The sequence below is a fragment of the Eptatretus burgeri genome, chromosome 12 (genome assembly GCF_056783735.1).
Source record: "Eptatretus burgeri isolate ZD-2024b chromosome 12, Ebu_testis_v1, whole genome shotgun sequence".
In the NCBI taxonomy this organism is placed as follows: domain Eukaryota; kingdom Metazoa; phylum Chordata; class Myxini; order Myxiniformes; family Myxinidae; genus Eptatretus; species Eptatretus burgeri.
Window position 1 is genome coordinate 62,586,648 of NC_140972.1, and position 18,566 is coordinate 62,605,213.

An 18,566-nucleotide genomic window follows, 5' to 3' on the forward strand; every position below is an offset into this window, starting at 1 on the left:
CCGCCACCGAAGGTGAAGGAGGTTATGTTTTCACCCCTCTCTGTCTGTTTGTTTGTTTGTTTGTTTGTTTATCTGTCTGTGTGCGAGGATATCTCAAAAAGGTGAGGACGGATCCGGATGAAATCTGGTGCACAGGTTGGGTGTGTGACCATGACAAATCGATTTGATTTTGGTGAAAATCCGGATCTGGATGCGAGAATTATTTAATTTTTGAAGTGCTTCTTCCCCATTGAGAGATAGGGCGAAAAACGATATATCACATGATATTTCAAAAATATATTGGGCCCGATATGTTATTTTGGATCAACCATTATGTGGCGGAGGTATGCGCTCTACCGATTTGCCCTCCTAGTTATTTATTGTATCACATAGTTCACAACAGCTAAAAATTACAATTATGGTTGCACCGATACAAAACACACATTGGTGTGTGTGTGTGTGTGTGTGTGTGTGTGTGTGTGTGTGTGTGTGTGTGTGTGCATGCACACATACACATACACACATACACACACTATTACTGAAACCAAGACTTTGCCCCAAGTGTTTCAGGAACTGTCTGGTCAGGCCTGACTTTCAACTGCACCTGATTTGGAATTGTTCACACATATACTCTATTACTCTTGTCACATGACACCATTGAGATCTTTAACGTTCACCAACTAACGCAAGCACATGGGACACCGAGCTTAACGTTCATCCGAGGGACGACACATTTTGTGATGTAACCTTGTATATGTGAAGTACCAATGGGACAGTCTGTAGTTTGGTTGGAAACTGAACCCACATTAGACAGCTCAAGAGTGAGTGCACTACCTCCACACCATCCTGTCAAGACACACCCTCCCCCTACACATACATATACACCCACACACACCTATGCACATACATATCTTTCCTTTTAATTACCTGATGGCAATCCACTTGTGGTTATTTATAATAGAATATTACTCAAACAAAAATAATTTGTATTCAGTGTGAAGAACAAAGCTTAGCTCAAAGCAAAACCCCTGTGAAAGCAATACGAGAAGCCTCTTTTTACCTCTTCACTCGACAACCTGCATTATGCATTCACTGGCCTAAGTTTTTCTCATATGATCACCTGCGCGATGTGTCCAAACATTTTTGTGAACAAATTGAAAGCTGATTGAAGAGCTTCAAATCTGACTTTTGGAATGTTTGAAAATACCTCTTCTGGGTCCAGCAATTTTATGTGGCAATTTTTAGTTGGTGGTTTTTAATTGGTCAACATTTTTTTTTTATGTGGCAGTTTAAATTGGCAATCACCCAAGATGCATTTTACTGCATTACTAAGAAAAAAAAGTGGTGAGAGGGGAGATATATTAACAATACAGATATCTTTATAGCAGCGAATGCATGTTTTTTGAGGATCATTACTCTGCTAAAACCTGATGTTGCTCTGATGAAGTTTAGACTTGAAGTGAGGAAGCCGTGCATGTACTTGTTTGCAGGAGATCATCCTGAAGCGAGCAGCGGACATTGCTGAAGCACTATATAGTGTTCCGCGGAACCACAACCAGATTCCTGCCATCAACAACTCTCCTCCTGGCTTGCCTGGAATGATGGGCATGAACTCATTTGGAGGCCAACTCGCCATCAGTGTGACGGAGACCACGCAAGGTGCAGAGCAGGGTGAGACTGCCTCCAGCGGCTGTCCCACCTCGGTGCCTTAAGGCATCGTACTTAATACGATTTTCCAATGACCAAAATGTTCTTGTATCATTGTGGCAGAGTTGTCAAATGGGACCTGTGGTTCTTGAACTGAAAAATCACGTTCGCCCTTCTCGTTTAAACTGGAAAACCCATTAGAAGTCTGATTGTGATTCGGCAAATCAAGGGGAGGGAGGTGTACTCTCGACTTTCATGGAGTTCCAGGAATGAGATACTCACAATAATCCAAGAATCACAAACTTTAAAAAAAAAGATTTCAATCTACAAGTATATATAATTATTAAGGAAAAATATTTCCTTAATAATTATATCGACATAAACGGTGCATGAGCAAGTCTAGCTGTCTGTTACTTGCAAAATCGAAGAATTTTCAAGTATATTGGTTTGTCGATTTTGTTATTCTGTCTGTCTGTTTGTCTGTCTGTTTGTCACCGACAGGTCACAATTTTAAACCAATCGTCACGAAACTTCACCAAATGGTATAGTTTCTCATAAAGAAGAAGCCTATTGTTTTTGAGGTGAAAGGGTCAAAAGGTCAACATAGGCCAAAGGTCAACAACTTAGGTGGGATTTCTAAAATCCTCAATTTTCATCTGATTGACTTGAAATTTGAAGAAGTTTTATATTTCTTGTCACTGAATTCAACTAGTAAATTATTTTTGAGGTCAACATCGACCAAACGGTCAACATCGGCTGAAGGTCAACAACTCAAGTGATATTTCTAAAATCCTTAATTTTCATCCGATTGACTTGAAATTTGAAGAGGATTTATATTTCAGGTCACTGAATTTAACCAGGAAATTATTTTTGAGGTCAAATTTGTTTTATGGATTTTGCATGTATCGTGCTCTGCACGACGTCTTCTAGTTTGTTTATTTGTTTGTTCCTTGTATTTTTCCAAACTCAGCAAATTTCTCTGAAATCTGCTGTACCGCATTATTTTCACAGGTGAAACATCAACGTCACAACAACTTTCAATTCTTCAACAAATTTATGTAAAAACATGAAAAATGGTGCTTTGAGCGATCAAGTGTTGCATGTCGGATGCCCTCTTCATCAGGGAGATGGGCAGAGCTGGGACTGCATTCTGTCGGAATTAAATACTGCAATAAAATATTTATTTTCTGTTTGCAGAATGGAAATTGATAGACAAAAGGTGTTCGGTCTATGTAGGATTACATTAAGTCCAACGAGTGGACGAATGATCCTGAAAGACTTAAAATATGGAAACGTGGAGGCCATTTGACCCATCATTTCCATGTTGCACTCCCGACTTAATTTATGCTGTTCGTTGATTACAATCTTCTTGATGCTTTACTCCAGTCAAACTAACCCGATCTTGATCGAGCGACCAAACTTGTGGACTTATCAATACAATAAAGTAGCCGGATTTCTCCGTCCGTCCGTCCGTCCGTCCGTCCGTCCGTCCGTCCGTCCCTCTCTCTCTCTCTCTCTCTCTCTCTCTCTCTCTCTCTCTCTCTCTCTCTCTCTCTCTCTCTCTCTCTCTCTCTGTGTGTCACACTTTTCACTGGGATGTCATTACATCTGGAACGGCATTACTTATAGCGCGAGGCTCGGCCTCTGTCTGGATGTGCACGTCATTCCGGCGTCCAGCACTCTATCTGTCCCATTGCTTCACTGTATATGACTATGTGAAGTCTGTAGATGTTACGTCTAGCACTAGGCTAGGCCTTTACATCGGCATATTATTCATGATTCAATAAGAATTGCAAGTTGCAACTTGGAAAAACAAACAAACAATGTAACGTCAGATACCTGGAAACATAAAACAAAGTCAAAACATTGTTTTTGGCGAATAAGTGTGCGTATTATTAAAATTAATGCGAGGTTCTTCGTAGTAAACAAAATGCTTCTGCAATAAAAAAAATTGCAAGTATCGACTGTCAATAAATCCTACTGTATTACTGTACTGCTACCATCAGCGAAGACGACTTATGTTGTTTGTTCAGCGAAGGGATGAGTTCAATACTAGTCTATTGAAAAATAACAATGTTGATGTTTCTCGGGCGATTGTTAAGCATCTCATTCTGAGAACATTTTGTATGTTATTCGTATTTATGGTCCTTTCGTCTTTAATTCTCAACCTTTCATTTTCAGATAAGATAGATTTCGAGATATTTAAATCATTCTTTGAAAGCACAGTAGTTTGAATAGGTATGATATCGCCCTCACACCGATTTCAACAGTATTACCAAAAGTTACCCCAGATTAATTAGCAACTATATTACCAAAAAGTAATTCGCAGCACACCCAAGTTTGAAATGATTCCTTTCAAGCTGAATGGTAATATTTTCATCCACACTGCAAAGCGACACATTACGTCATAAAGATGTGCAGTAGGTATTTAAACTCGGAAGCAATAAAGATGCTACGAGGTAAAAATCTGACTCGCCATCAAATGGCTATGATTAGGTGCCTGAGGTTCCTTACTTTTCAGTCATATTGGACCTTCTCAAATGGACTGTGGGTCATGTCCTCAGGGTACAGAAAGCAACAGGTTGTTCCAATGTGGAAAAGTAGATATACAGGCCAAAATTATTGACAGTCTGAGCCAAACCAACCTTAAAATGTGAAATGACACAATTCATCCAGCCATTGTGACTCCACTCTGGACAGAGCATTGGTGCTGCTGAAGCAGTCTCCTGGGCTACGAGGCACAGTTCTGGACAGGTCAGCACTCTGACACAGGATATTAAATGGCTCAATCATCACAGCAAGCTGGTACTCATTTTGCCAACCCCAAAATGATGACAGGCTGAGTTAAACCCACCTGGTATTAATTCAATGATCAAGCAAAATTTGAACTCAGGACCCTAGGACCCCAAGCCCACTACCATAACTATTAAGCCAACACCAGGTATAATGATGCAATGCTACTCCTGATACATAACAACATTTTGGGATAAAGTAAGAGTGGCAGCGGTGATTGTTGCACCTGAGAGCAGACAAATGCCCTATTAGAAATCAAAACTTTAACGCAATTCTGAATAATTAACCCAGTTGTTTAATAACTGTACCAATACTATTGGTAGTATTATGTACTTGTAACGCAACATTCAATTACTCTACAATGCTTATCATAAACAAAATTAGCCATTGCAATTGTTTTGTAACTTGACAAAAGTTTGTGGCGCAGATGGCTAATACACCACTAAGTCTTTGACTGGACTTGAGTCCAAAGTACGTCATGTTGCTTTGCAGGAGTAGAATGAGGTAGAGTAAGATGCCTCCTGGATAAATACCTCTTCCTCGATGCTTTTTTCAGTATCTGGAACCTTTTTCACTTAAACATTCCCAGGATACTGTTGGCCACGACATTCAGGACACGGATCATACGTGACCAGCACCGAGAAGGTGGTGTAAAGATGAATGGGGAGCATCTTGCCCTACCCTTCTGTACTTCTTCCTGAGTGAAGCATGTAGCATAATTTTTGTGTGATTTTGTTATTGGCTAGTCAATTTCAGTCAGTGACAATGACAACATCACCCAATGTATTATCCAGGTTATTAAAATTGTCATCTGCCATTTAACTTCACTGAAAATCTTATCTTGAGAACAAATTTCTTCAACAAACTAATCATTCTCACGAATGTCATGTCATTAGACATGTAATAACATGTGTTTTTGTAAGCGTTTGCAAACACACACACACACACACACACACACACACACACACACACACACACACACACACACACACACACACACACACACACACATTTTGAGAATTGGGAGGACTACATTTCACCTTCTGAAACCCACCATATGAAGATATTTAATTAATTCATTTTTCATTTATTTATTGAAATTCATCCGAAACAAGGCTGAGAGCCACAAAATGGGTTGGACTACAGAGAAAAAGAAGAAGAGGAAAAACTTGCCAAAACCTTCACCTCGTCCTGAAACAAGGAAACCTCTTCACAGGACCACGGTGCAGGATGGGATAACTAGGCCAGGAGGAAAAATAACTTTCCTACCCAAATTTGGTGTTTTTTTTAGATGATAACCAACGACATAATGACGTGTGTGTGTGTCTGTGTGTTTGTGTGTGTGTGTGTGTGTGTGTGTGTGTGTGTGTGTGTGTGTGTGTGTGTGTGTGTGTGTGTGTGTGTGTGTGTACGCGTGCGTGTGCACATGCACAACGTCAAGTCTGTGGCGTAAAAGCTTCTTGAATGATAAATGTTGCATTGACCTTTTACAACCCTTGTACCCATTGAGGCAATAGCCATGGAGAAGTAAGAAGTAAAAGTGAATCAATAAGAGTTTAAAAAAAAGATTGGAAGTTTGTTCTGCCATCGGGTAATTTTGGATTATCAATTAAGGTTGCATTTCCTATATAGCTGTGTGATGAGTCTGTGCAAATTTTGGAATCAACTAGACGACCCGTGAACCCGTTGGGTTCCCGTTGTGACCAGTTGATAAAAAAAAATCATTTCAAAAAAAAAAAGATAGCTCCAGGGAAATATACCGCTGAGGTTGTATGCATTGATCAAATAATCCCGAAGAGTACTTGGCTGAATCGGGAATTGATTTTTTAATAATTTTTTTCGTTGCCCGATTTGAACGAAACTTGATATTGCGCGTCAATACGGAAAAAAAAAAAACGGAGAAAAGAAAGTTGAAGAAATTATTGTGCGTAATCTTCTAAACACAATTTTATTTATTAATGAACGCAGAAGTATTAGATCAAAATGGCGATGTTTATTTTATGCTTAAAAATAAATCGTTCTTTGTCTATACAAAATGTTTGAGATTTTAAAATAAATCATTTCAAAAAAAAAAAAAAGATAGCTCCAGCAAACTATACCACTGGGGCTGTTTGCATTTATCAAATTCTCCCGGAAGAGTACTTGACTGAATCGGGAATTGATTTTTTGATAATTTTTTTCGTTGCCCAATTTGAACGAAACTTGATACTGCACACCGCAGAAGAATGGTCAGTAAGGTAGCACAAAAAAATTTGCACTATCGGGTACCGTTTTGGCTGTATTTAGGGAACATACAAATATACATACCTACATTCATACATACATACATACATACATATATACAAGATGAGAGTTTTAGTAATATAGAGACAGATGATCTCAACAGTTGAGGAGCACATCTCAAGAATGTTTCATTACCAAAAGTCTTCATTTCCATCCAAGGAGCTACCAGGAAATTCCTGGTGTTTGTTTATTGTAGCTTTCTTGCAGAGTGTTTAAGGTGTTATTTAGGCCTAAGTCACATTTGCCACGGCGGCCGTGGGGTCTCAAAAATCTACGGCCACGAGCAATTATACGGCGGCCGCAGTATTTCCACGGTCACACAATGTAGCAGTCACATATGTTTTTATTTTTCGGGGAGCCGCACGGCGTATTTAGAAATTGTGGAGACCGAAAACGTGGGGTTGCCATACGGTCTTTGATTTGATCTCACACGGTGACCTTAAGGGGGCCCTGCGGCGGCCATAGAATTTTCAAGGCAGACGCAAGTTGCCCGCAAGGCGACCGCAAGGGAGCCCTAAGGTGAACGTGCGGCCAGACGGCTGGTAACGAATGGGTTAATTTTTTTTTTTTTACCAGTTTTTTTTTTTTCGGCTTGTCAAATTGCTACGGCGAACGTAGAAATGAAAAAAAGTTATAACTCCGCATTATAATTCCACGGCGACCCCTACGGCCTGTAAAAGATTGCAAAACGGCGTAGGGCCACCACAGAAACTCTGCGGCCGCCGCATGTTTGTCAATTCAGAGGGCATACGGCTGCCGTATCCTCGCCGTAGAGCAATTGTGACTTAGGCCTTACTTCAAAAAGTAGACAGGAACCAATTTATATTTACCTTCTTTAAACTGTCACCCTGGTGTTTAATATGAAGGGTGAAACATCATTGTGTGTGCCGTCCATCGGAAGACAGTTAAGCCCGATGACCCTCTGCCAGTACTGGTCGTTTGTGGACTTAAAGATATGATCTTTCATGAAGAGTTGGTGAGTTATCGCTGGCATCCCAACAAATTTCACATTCCTACCACTTTCTGTCAACCGAATCAGCGGGTTTGTGAAAGACTTTGGGGTGTAAATGTTCCCTGACCGACCTCACGTGAAGGTAAAAATAATTGCGGCCATGAAAGAAGTAAACAATTTTTGACAATAATATTTGGAGAGTGAACCTGCTATTAAGTTTGTAAAATGTAAAATTGAGGGAAAGTCATTCCTTTCAAAAATAGAGAGCAGTAAAGTGTTACTGGAGCCCTGTCTTTGAACCTCCCCTTGTCCCCTTCACCTCCAATCCTGATTCTCCGAATCACCCCTAACCTAGATTCCTTGTGGAATGAGCAATGTGTTTTGTCTTACTACCCAAGACCTTATTAATCATGGCTGCGAGTGAAACAAAGTTTCATTGGGGACTTGGAACAACTGGAATGGAAAAAAAAGACGAGATGCTATCAATGTGGGCAATACTTTTAATCTGTTATTATGAGTGCCCCACGCTGGCTTCACCATAATGAATATTTTATAAGCTTCAGTAACTCATCCTGATTATTACTTCTTTTTTAAAATTCTTCCGAGCCTTTTTAGTTTTGTTTATAACGCTTAGCCATTTTACAGATGCAATAACAATGGGCTACAGTCTAATTTCTGCACATATCAAAAGCAAAAAAGTGTGATCACATCAAATGGATGGGCTTAAGTGGTTTTAAACAGGTGTACAAGCTTGCCTAAACTCTAAGACTTCATATATATATATATATATATATATATATATATATATATATATATATATATATATATATATATATATATATATATATATATATATATTTAGTCATATGATATGGTCTGGCCTTATATTTTTTGGTCAACGATAAAGAACATGGAATAGAAAATAACATGAAGTTTTAGAGAAAATTTCATAGACGGAATTATGTATTCATGTAGACAGCAATCAAGCAGACTACACAGGAATGAGATTTATATGCCTGGTGTTGGCTTAATGGATTGGGTGGTGGGCTTGGGATCTGAGGATCCTGAGATCAAATCCCACTCAGCTGTTAAATTAATACCAGGTGGGGTTGACTCTGCCTGTCATCCTTCCGAGGTCGGCAAAATGAGTACCAGCTTGCTGGTATCCTGCGTTGGAGTGACGACCCGTTCAGGATTGTGCCCAATCGTCAAGGAGTCTGCTTAAGCAGCACCAACGCTCTGCACAGTGTATGGTCACAATGGATGGATGGAATGAAATTTCGATGTTATACAGGCAATGTGATTTCAAGCATTTTTGTTGAACAAGTGAAATGCAACCCGACAAGATAGAACTTTAGGAAGATTATGTGTATATTGTACAAAACTTTAGTCAATAATTAGTGATGTCATCAGTGGGTCCGAAGTGAATGGAATGCTTCAATTAAAAGGTGATCAAAAACAAAGCCAGATCTACTCAAGTATTAAAATAATCCCTCCAATGACCACACTGTTTTGATTTTGCCAAAGTAGTTTCCGTATTGCTGAGAAGCAACCATAGATAGGACACCACTGCATTGTGGGGTGCTGAGGTTAGTGCAGGGTTTTGGAATTTGTTAAGGATACTGGCACACAATGGCATATTATTTTTCAAATTAACCGCAAAATCTAATAGTGTTCACCAGTTAGTGCTAACAGATGGGACAGCCAAGTTAATGCCCCCACCAAAGGATAGCAAAGTCATTTATGATTTCTTTAACTTTATAATTTATGAGCAAACTCCGCAAACTTTGTCGGCAAATCAAGGCCCTGAGGAAGTTTTTGGGTTAGGAATGAAAGGTCTCTTGATAATTGGGCTGCTCGATTCTGTTTGTTACAAAAGTAACACTTTGGGCAATTCTTGGTTGGCTGTTCCTTTTTTCTTTACTTTCCTTTTTTTTTAAACACAAAGTCGAGATTCATGTTAGAATTAGGCTTCTTTGAATATGCATTGGTTTGATGGAAATTGCATGGTGTTGGTTTCCCATACTTTGGCACATGGCTGAGCAGCTAAGTCCTTTTCTGAAATAGCTTGACTTGGTCTGTATCCTTACTAAAATTCACAGACTTGTGTTTGTTTGTTTGTTTGGTGTGCTACTCCTCCTACAGTTCTGGGCTGATTACATCCAGACTTGCTACATAGGATCAGCATGACCCTAATTAAGGGATAAGGGTGCTTTTATCTTTGCCAGTGGTCTTGGGTGGGGGGGATGAGGGTGAACGCAAATTCTTCATGTAAACGTGTATCGTGTAGCGCTGCCCCCAGGTATTACAAGTCCCCACCCTTTACAGTGCAGTATTCCTGTCCCCACGTTTTCCAGTACAATGAGGTGTTTTGAATTATAAGCATTAGGAATGTTTTTGTTTCATGCACGTAACCCAGGTTATTTATTTTTGGGTTATTTCTATACAGAGCTGTCAGTTGCCGATATAAGCCTGGCGTTGGCTTAGTGGTTAGGGTGGCGGCTTGGGATCCTAGGGTCCTGAGTTCAAGCCCCGTTGGCCTGTCAAAAATACACCAGGAGGTTGACTCAGCCTGTCATCCTTCCGAGGTCTGCAAAATGAGCACCGGTGTACTGGTAAGGGGGACACTGCATCAGCGGCATAGCCGCGTCCCAACCAATAATGCAAGCAGCAGCCACAGGCTGCACTCAATAGAGAGAGATAGTTGCCTATACACCACCTAAATAAAGGTATATGTCAGAAGAACGTGTTCCATGCTTGGAACAAGATTGCCCATAGAACAGGGACTCTGCCAGTATTTACCAGTACACATCTCCCAAATGGCAACAATTCAAATCTGGATTTTGTCATTTCAAACTTTCTCCCCAATGTGTTCTGCTCCTAATCAGCTCATTTGGGCTTCTCTGACCATGTGCTGGTGGTGCACTTCTTAGGCAGTTATTAGAAAACTCCAAAGCCACAGAGACTTATGACATTTTGGTATAGTTCATTGATTTGCTCTAAAATCTGCTCTGTCAATCGAGACCGGTCCATCATCACATCTGCTCTCTCCAGTTGAGACTGGTCCATCATCACATCAGCACCTAACATTGATTGTTTCTGGAATTTATGATTTGGTCTGGTCGAAAAGCTGATTGGTCTGGTCTTAATGGAAGCTATGTGTCCATACACACACAGGCAAACATACATATCTATGAGGCGCAGTCATTAGCCATAAGTAACCTTAAAATGGTGATATAAATTGGAGAATGTAATGTGTGTAGTTGTAGACGACATATGTTATATCTATGGGGAAGAGTCATGTTTTGCCTGTTTTAGATCTCGCACCATTGAGTTGATGACGTCAGTAGAGCAGTTCCAAGATGGCGGCTCCCGTAGAAGCATGCATCAGGAAAGAGCAATGTTCTGTCATCCGTTTATTGGGAAGTGAGGGTTTGAATCCCAGTGAAATTAATCGCAGAATGAAAATGCAATATGGTGACGCATGTTTATCACTGCAGCAGGTGTACAATTGGGACAGGAGGTTTAACAGTGGAGTGTCCAGTGTGGCAGATGCTGCTCCCTTGGGCCAACTTCACACAGCTGACACACCAGAAATAGTTGCAGGAGTTGAGCACATGCAAAGAGAAAACCGTCACATTATGCTGGATGAAGTGGTCTCCAAATTGAACATTAGCCATGGTTCAGCACATCACATCATTCACAAAGTGCTGGGGTTTTGCAAAGCGTCTGCAAGGTGGGTGCCAAAACAACTCACACCCGAACTGAAAGAACTCCAGTTTTAAACTTCCTGTCCCAGTCATACACCTGCTGAAGCGATAAACATGCATCACCATGATGCATTTTCATTCTATGATGGATTTGACTGGGATTCACACCGTCACTTCCCAAGAAACGGGTGAAAGAATGTTGCTCCTCCCGAGTGCATGCTTCTAAAGGAGCCAGGTCAGGTCAGGTATGGGAGCATGCGACAGAGCAGCGCGTTGCTGCGTCCACTTTCCGCCAGTACTCCAGGGGCCTCAGTCCGGCCATCCCCCAGGCAGATGCCAGGCCCATCCCCATCTCCTTGAGATGCTGATCAACCTGCTGCAACCACAAGGCACATGGTCGGCCCATTGGCCTCCTCCACTCTCGAGGCTCCCTAACTGGGAGAATCTGGTGAGCAGGATCAGCATCAGGAAAACGAGCCACATGTCCATACAGCCACAGCTGATGCTCACAGACTATGGAAGTAACAAATCTCAATTTGAGATTCTGTCTGCAACTGCTCGTTGGGCACAAAGTCCGACCAGCGATAGCCAAGGATTCTTTGAAGAGACCTGGTACCAAAGGAATTAAGTCTCCATCTCAGATCTCTGGTCAGAGTCCAAGTCTCACATCCATAGAGCAAGACTGGAAGCACCAAGGACCTGAAGACTCGGACTTTCGTCCTCCCGCACAGGTACCGGCAGCGCCACAACCCGTGATCCAGTGAATGCATTTCTTCCCAGACCCGACCCAGACATCTGTTGACCTCTGGCTCACAGCCCGCAGAGACATGAATACCACTGCCAAGGTAAGTGAATCTCTTCGTGACCTCAACATCCTCACCAAAAACAGGTACAGACAGGATAGCAGCAGCCAAGATGTGTTCAAAACCCTGGATATTAGTTCTGACCGAGGAAACCCGTAATCCCAACAGCTCCGACTCCTCATTCAGCACGTCAAGGGCCCCCAAAAGGATATCTAAAGTCTCCACAAAGATGACTGCATCATCTGCGAAATCAAGGTCAGAGGTTGTGACATTCCCAAATGATGCACCGCAGCTTGATCTCCACGACATTCTCCCCAGAATCCAGTCCATACAAGTGCTGAAAAGTGTGGGAGCCAGTACAAACCCCTGACCAACTACAGTAACACCTGGAAATATGTCAGAGATGGTACCACCACATCTCACAGCACTCTCAGTACAAGAGTATAGTTCAGACATCAGATCGATCAGTTTTGGTGGCACCCCACGAAGACCAACAATCCTCCAGAGGGCATCCTGATTCACTGAATCTAACGCTTCACAGAGATGAAAGGCCCTGTCAAACCTTGACGATTTAGCCAGCGTATGCCTGACGTATGAAAAATTTGGCAAAAACGCAGGCACACGTCGAATACGTTATGGGTAAGTTTGTATACGTTAAGAGCACGCTGGCATACGTCGTAGTACGCTGGCATAGTCATAGTACGCTGGCATTTGTCGTAGTATGCCGAGCTGTTAGACAAATTTTCCATGCTTGAAATTTTTCGATGTATGCCAGCGTATGACTCACATGTTCCGCATAATGCTGGCCATAAGTTGTAGGCACGTTATGCGATCGTTGACACACGTTACTTGTAAGTTACTCATAAGTCGAAACACGTCGAGGTAATGTTTAGCGTACCTGAAACTTATTTCTAACCTATGAGTAACGTGTTGTAGGCACGTTACGCGATCGTGGACACGTCGACACATGTTACTTGTACGTTACTCATAAGTCGAAACACGTCAAGGTAATGGTTAGTGTCAGTGTTCCAGACTCCCTGGTTTTTTGGTTTTTTTCCTTCGGTACGACGGTGATGTTGACACTTCGATTTCTTGTGCGGTTATAATATAATATAACTAATAGGCTGCCGCTCAACGATTTAAATTCGAACTGCACTAGAAATCGAAGTGTCAACATCACCATCATAACGAAGAAAAAAAAACAAAAAAAAATCCAGGGAGTCTGGAACACCGACGCTAACCATTACCTTGACGTGTTTCGACTTGTGAGTAACGTACAAGTAACGTGTGTCAACGATCGCGTAACGTGCCTACAACTTATGGCCAGCGTATGCGGAACGTGTGTCATACGCCGAGTACGGCGAGAAATTTTCCACATGCTGAAAATTTCTCGACATACTCGGCGTATGACGACGTATGCCAGCGTGCTCTTAACGTATACAAAACTTACCCATAACGTATTCGACGTGTGCCAGCTTGGTTCGGCAAATTTTTCATACGTCGGCATACGCTGGCTAAAACGTCAAGGTGTGACAGCGGCTTCACACTTCGATGTCTAGTGCGGTTATGATTTGAATCGTCGAGCCGGAGCTTATGAATAGCCTTCGCCACGTGATTGTCGGCGATACGCTACCGCGCAATGCATAAATTAGACTATCGTTGGGCAGAGGTTGTGAATGCCTACAACACGCTCAGTATTCGTTGGTATAAGTTATCTATATGTGATTGAAACGTTCTGTGTACGTTACTAATACGTTATGCATACGTCCAACACGTTATTATATGCCCAAAACTTAAAAAAAACATCAATAGTTCAGCGTACGCCAGCGTTTTACATACATTTTGAGATCTTGCCATACGCTGGCGAAAACGTCAAGGTGTGACAGCCCCTTAACATAGGCTACAAGCGGCCCCGACCTAAACTCTCGTCTGCATTCGGTGAGGAACCGAAGAGCAAGTTTCCGGTCAATCCTTGCCGTCTTTCGTATAAAGCCTGACTGCTCTGGACGCTGGTGCTCAAGCAGATGGTGGCTAACCCTATCAAGAATTATCCGAGTAAAGACCTTGGCCGGCACTGAGAGTAGCGTCACCCCTCAGTAGTTGTTGCATTCTTGGCGATCACCCTTCCCTATCCAGAGAGGGACAATAAGGCCTCTCTTCCAGTCAGTTGAGATGATCTCTGTGATCGAGGCAGATCACAGAACTGTATGCAACGACATGAGTGCAGCATTTCCACCAGCCTTGAGAAGTTCAGCATGAATACCACAGATCCCAGTATAGTAGCTTAACCTCATTTCAACCGGTTCACTGCAGCCTGTGTTTCCACAAACAAAGGTGGACCACAGTTCATTGGAGGGTCAGCAATAGGGATTGTAACACCCCTGACAACCAACTTGACAGCTGGTGGATCAGCCTGGTACAGCCGCTCAAAGTAACTAGCCCAGCGGGCCTTCACTTCAGAGTTCTCTGTCAAGAGCCCACCACCCCTTGCTCTAACTTCAGCACACCGGGGGATGGGCTTGGATAAACGCAATGCGCAAATTTCCCTGAAAGCAGGACAAGAATCACTTGACCACAAGTGATGCTCTATCCCCTCACAGATTCCTTGCATATTGGCCTCCTTGTCCACCTTTATTGCACGTACAGTTTTATGCCTCAGCTCCCTGAACAGCTCAGGTCTGCCATTCAGCTGGCCCCGTGACTCTGAACAATGGTTCCCAGTGTCCCCTGAGAGACAAAATTCTTCTTCGCCCTCGGTGAGTTCCAAGAAATCGACCGGCAACATCAAGGACAGTGGTCATGAAGGCACTCCACAACTCTTCAGGATCCTCCAAGCACCCAGACCCCCCAAATCTCCACTCAGCCTGTTCGCAAACTCTTCAGCTACACGCTCATCCTTGAGCTTGCCATCATCCAGCTTATGCTGGGATGGTACCATTCTCCTGGATTTATGCTGCAACTTAAGAGTTGCTACAACAATCCGGTGGTCAATATTGAGGAACTGAGCACTCCAGTGGACCCTGCAGTTCTTGGTCATCCTCCAACGACCATCAAGGAGCACATGGTCAATCTATTTTGCCACACCACCAGCATTGGAATACCAAGCCCAGCGATTAACTTGTGGCACTGAAGTAATGAACCAGCCAACCGAAGTCCATGACTTCTTGCAAAGTTAAGGAACTTAGTGCTATTCTGGTTCACAGTTGCAGACCCATGGGGACCAACACACGTCTCATAACTATCAGTGCCAGCCGTGGCATTGAAATCCCTCCAAGACAAGTAGAGTATCTCATCTGGGGCACTGATCAACCACAGACTCGATCGTGGCATACTCGTATAATGCGTCCTTCATGGTGAGATCACTCGCCTCATTCGGAGCATATACAGAGACCAGGGAAATGAGACCCAAGGAGTGATGAATCCTAAGTCTCGTAATACGCTCATTGACTGGTGCTACCTCAATTTTCATTGGATTCAGTTTATTGGACACAGCTACAGCAATTCCTTGGGCATGGGAACCACCAGACCAATCGTAGGTGTAACCACCTGCCATGGTCTCGCCGCAATCCGGTCTCCGAACCTCAGAGGGCTGCAATACCGATGTCCAAACGCTTGAACTCAGATGACAAGAGAGACAGGTGATCATCCTTTCTTAGGGATGGGACATTCAAGGCACCCACCCAAAGGGACTGCCTTAGGCTAGCCCAAGGAGACGGCCATCTGGTGGATGACAACTCAGCTCCACCCCGACATTCTCTCCTGCAATCTTACCTGGGAATGTTACCCCATAGTTTCCAGCCCATCATCAAAGATTGGGGGTCCTGAAGGCTTTGCCCCAATCCCGGCATCCGGTGAGCTGCTTGTGAAGGGAAGCTGCACAGGAGGTACTCCCACAGAGTGGGTTTTCAGATTTTTTTTGTTATGCTTTTGGAATGTTTTGTGGAATGAAGTGTTTTACAGTGACCTGAGTGCAAATCCTGCCACCAATCTCCTAATAAAAGTCACCCAACTGCAGGAGGACGTCCGCAGACACAGGTGGCCACTAAATATGGATGGTCATTGGCTCACAAGGAGCTCCTCCACCCTTTAAGGAGCTGCCATCTTGGGACTGTTGCCAAATCAAATCTTGGGACTGTTGCGTATGTTGCATCATACGCTCAATGTTGCCAAATCAAAAACAGGCAAAACGTGACTTTTACCCATAGATATTACATATGTCGTCTACAACTACACACATTTTATTCTCGAATTTATATCACCATTTTAAAGTGACTTATTGACTGCCCATTATATATGCATGAAAATTTTGCACCCAGACCGGAAAGACCCTCTTGTGGACAGGCTGTTGCTGCTTTGATGGTTGGCAGGGAGTGTCCCGGAAGCAGTGGCGGAAAGAGAGTGGCATTTCTAAATGTGGGGGAATTACGTGCTCAGCCGGTGGGTCACCCAGATAGCTCAAATGACAGAGTCCTCACGAGAGGACTAAAAATTGATCACTTGGTGTTTTACATAACAAAAACTTTAGTGTGCTGCAGCAAGGCAAAATACATATTTTTAATGTACAGTCTGCTACAAAAGAAAGTATCACTTTGTGGAAATATCATCACATTAAATTGCCCACTGAAAGTAGGCTGAGACAGGAACTCCCATCCAGGGGGTGGGACTGCCAATCCTAATACTGCATTTTAAAATGTCTTTTAATGCATTTGATATTACGCATCAAATGATTGCCATTTGCACAAAATAGCGGGTCAAATTATGCACATGTATGTATGTATGTATGTATTATGTACAGTATGTATGCATGTACGTGCATCTATTAGAATAAGTGTGTGTGTGTGTGTGTGTGTGTGTGTGTGTGTGTGTGTGTGTGTGTGTGTGTGTGTGTGTGTGTGTGTGTCCTCCATAACTCCAAAACCATGAAACAAAGCAACCTGAAACTTTGCATGCATACTAAGGGAACGCCAATGAAGTGCATGAGTGAAAATTAGGTGTTTGGCTTAATTAATACACCCTCTTTGAATATAATTAATTGCCTTATTTAATTATATCCTTTATCAGCCACCTCGCTCGTCCAGCGTTCGTTGATTTATTTCATTTCAGCACATGCCATAACCTCAAGAATCTCTTAAACTAAGCAGAGTTACAAAATTTAAGCTCCAGATTTGAACTTAGTTGCAGTTCCAGTTCCAATTTCCAAAAAAGTGTTTATTTGTCTCATTCGAACATTTGGCCAAAGCTATCGCTTGCCAACCATTTAATTGGAGTGCTTGCTTGAGTGCTTAAACTGCTTGCCGAGCACCCGACAGTGGACGACAGGAACGTTGCTATCCCGATCGGGATGTACAGTCGGCAGTTGCTACAAGGTGGAGGTACCTACATGGGTATATTTACCACCACCACCACCGAAGGTGGAAGGAGGTTATGTTTTCACCCCTGTCTGTCTGTCTCTTTGTTCCTAACGAAATCTAAAGATTGCGTAAGTATATTGATGACTTCCGTCCTCTGTTTGTGTGTGTGTTTGTTTGTTTGAAGACACCATAACTCGAGAACGGAAGAAGCGACCAATGTCAAATTATACCACGTGATTCAGGAGGGTGATGGCTTGCGCTGATTAGATTTTGGTCAAAATCGGTCAAAGGTCAAGGTCACAGTGAGGTCAAACATAATTCCGTAAATTCATGTGGAGAAATGGAGTATTTTTTGCTTCGATCGACGTTACGAGTTGATCTTAAGTTCGATTTTAATTTTGTCTTCGGTTTTTGTGATCGCTTAGAACGCTGAAAACTCGGTTGTCGAAATTCTGGTAAAAATCGGATGTTTTGGAGACGTTTTAAGATTGTATAAAAAATATTTCACTCGCCGCGTCACGGGTCGTCACGTGGTGCAGCGCGCTCGAGCAGAGGCGTCGTTGATCATGTAAAGGTTTTCCGTGTGCGCGCTGATGGTGTTTTCGATAAAGATGGTGTTTAAAAGTCAATTTTTTTTTTTATCAAAACAAAGGTTATCCTCGCATGACTGACTCGCTAAGCCGTCGAATTATGAAATGATTGTTGGTGGATGGCCGAATATTAGTTTTGTGACTGATAAAATAATATTAAATAATTGCGTCGAGAAATGGAGATTTTTGCTTCTATTCAGTCGACGTTACGATTTTGATGGTTTGGTACAGAATAATCGTAGAAACTTCTGGTTTACGTCGCTACCTTCTCGGGAGACAGCTTTTATTAGACAAGGTGAGAGGTCAAGTTGACGATTTCGTAAGTACCAGTCTATGACTGCTTGTTTGTTTGTTTGTGTGTTTGTTTGTGTGTGTGTGTGTGTGTTTGTTTGTCGGCACGATAACTCTAGAACGGAAGAAGCTACCAATGCCAAATTACACCACGTGATTCAGGAGGG

At 42.5% G+C, this 18,566-nt stretch overlaps 1 protein-coding gene across 8 annotated transcripts in view; it reads left to right on the plus strand.

Annotated features, from left to right (window-relative positions):
* The window catches only part of LOC147015753 (transcription factor COE3-like), a 353,977-nt gene that overhangs the window by 305,786 nt on the left and 29,625 nt on the right, over positions 1 to 18,566 (plus strand). For 5 of the 8 annotated variants that reach the window (XM_085848257.1, XM_085848249.1, XM_085848255.1 and 2 more), the window contains one exon: positions 1,470 to 1,650. In XM_085848257.1, coding sequence (XP_085704383.1) covers positions 1,470 to 1,650 — 181 coding nt within the window. The remainder of the gene's footprint in view (positions 1 to 1,469; positions 1,651 to 18,566) is intronic. The other 3 variants (XM_085848250.1, XM_085848256.1, XM_085848254.1) reach the window with 1 other exon arrangement.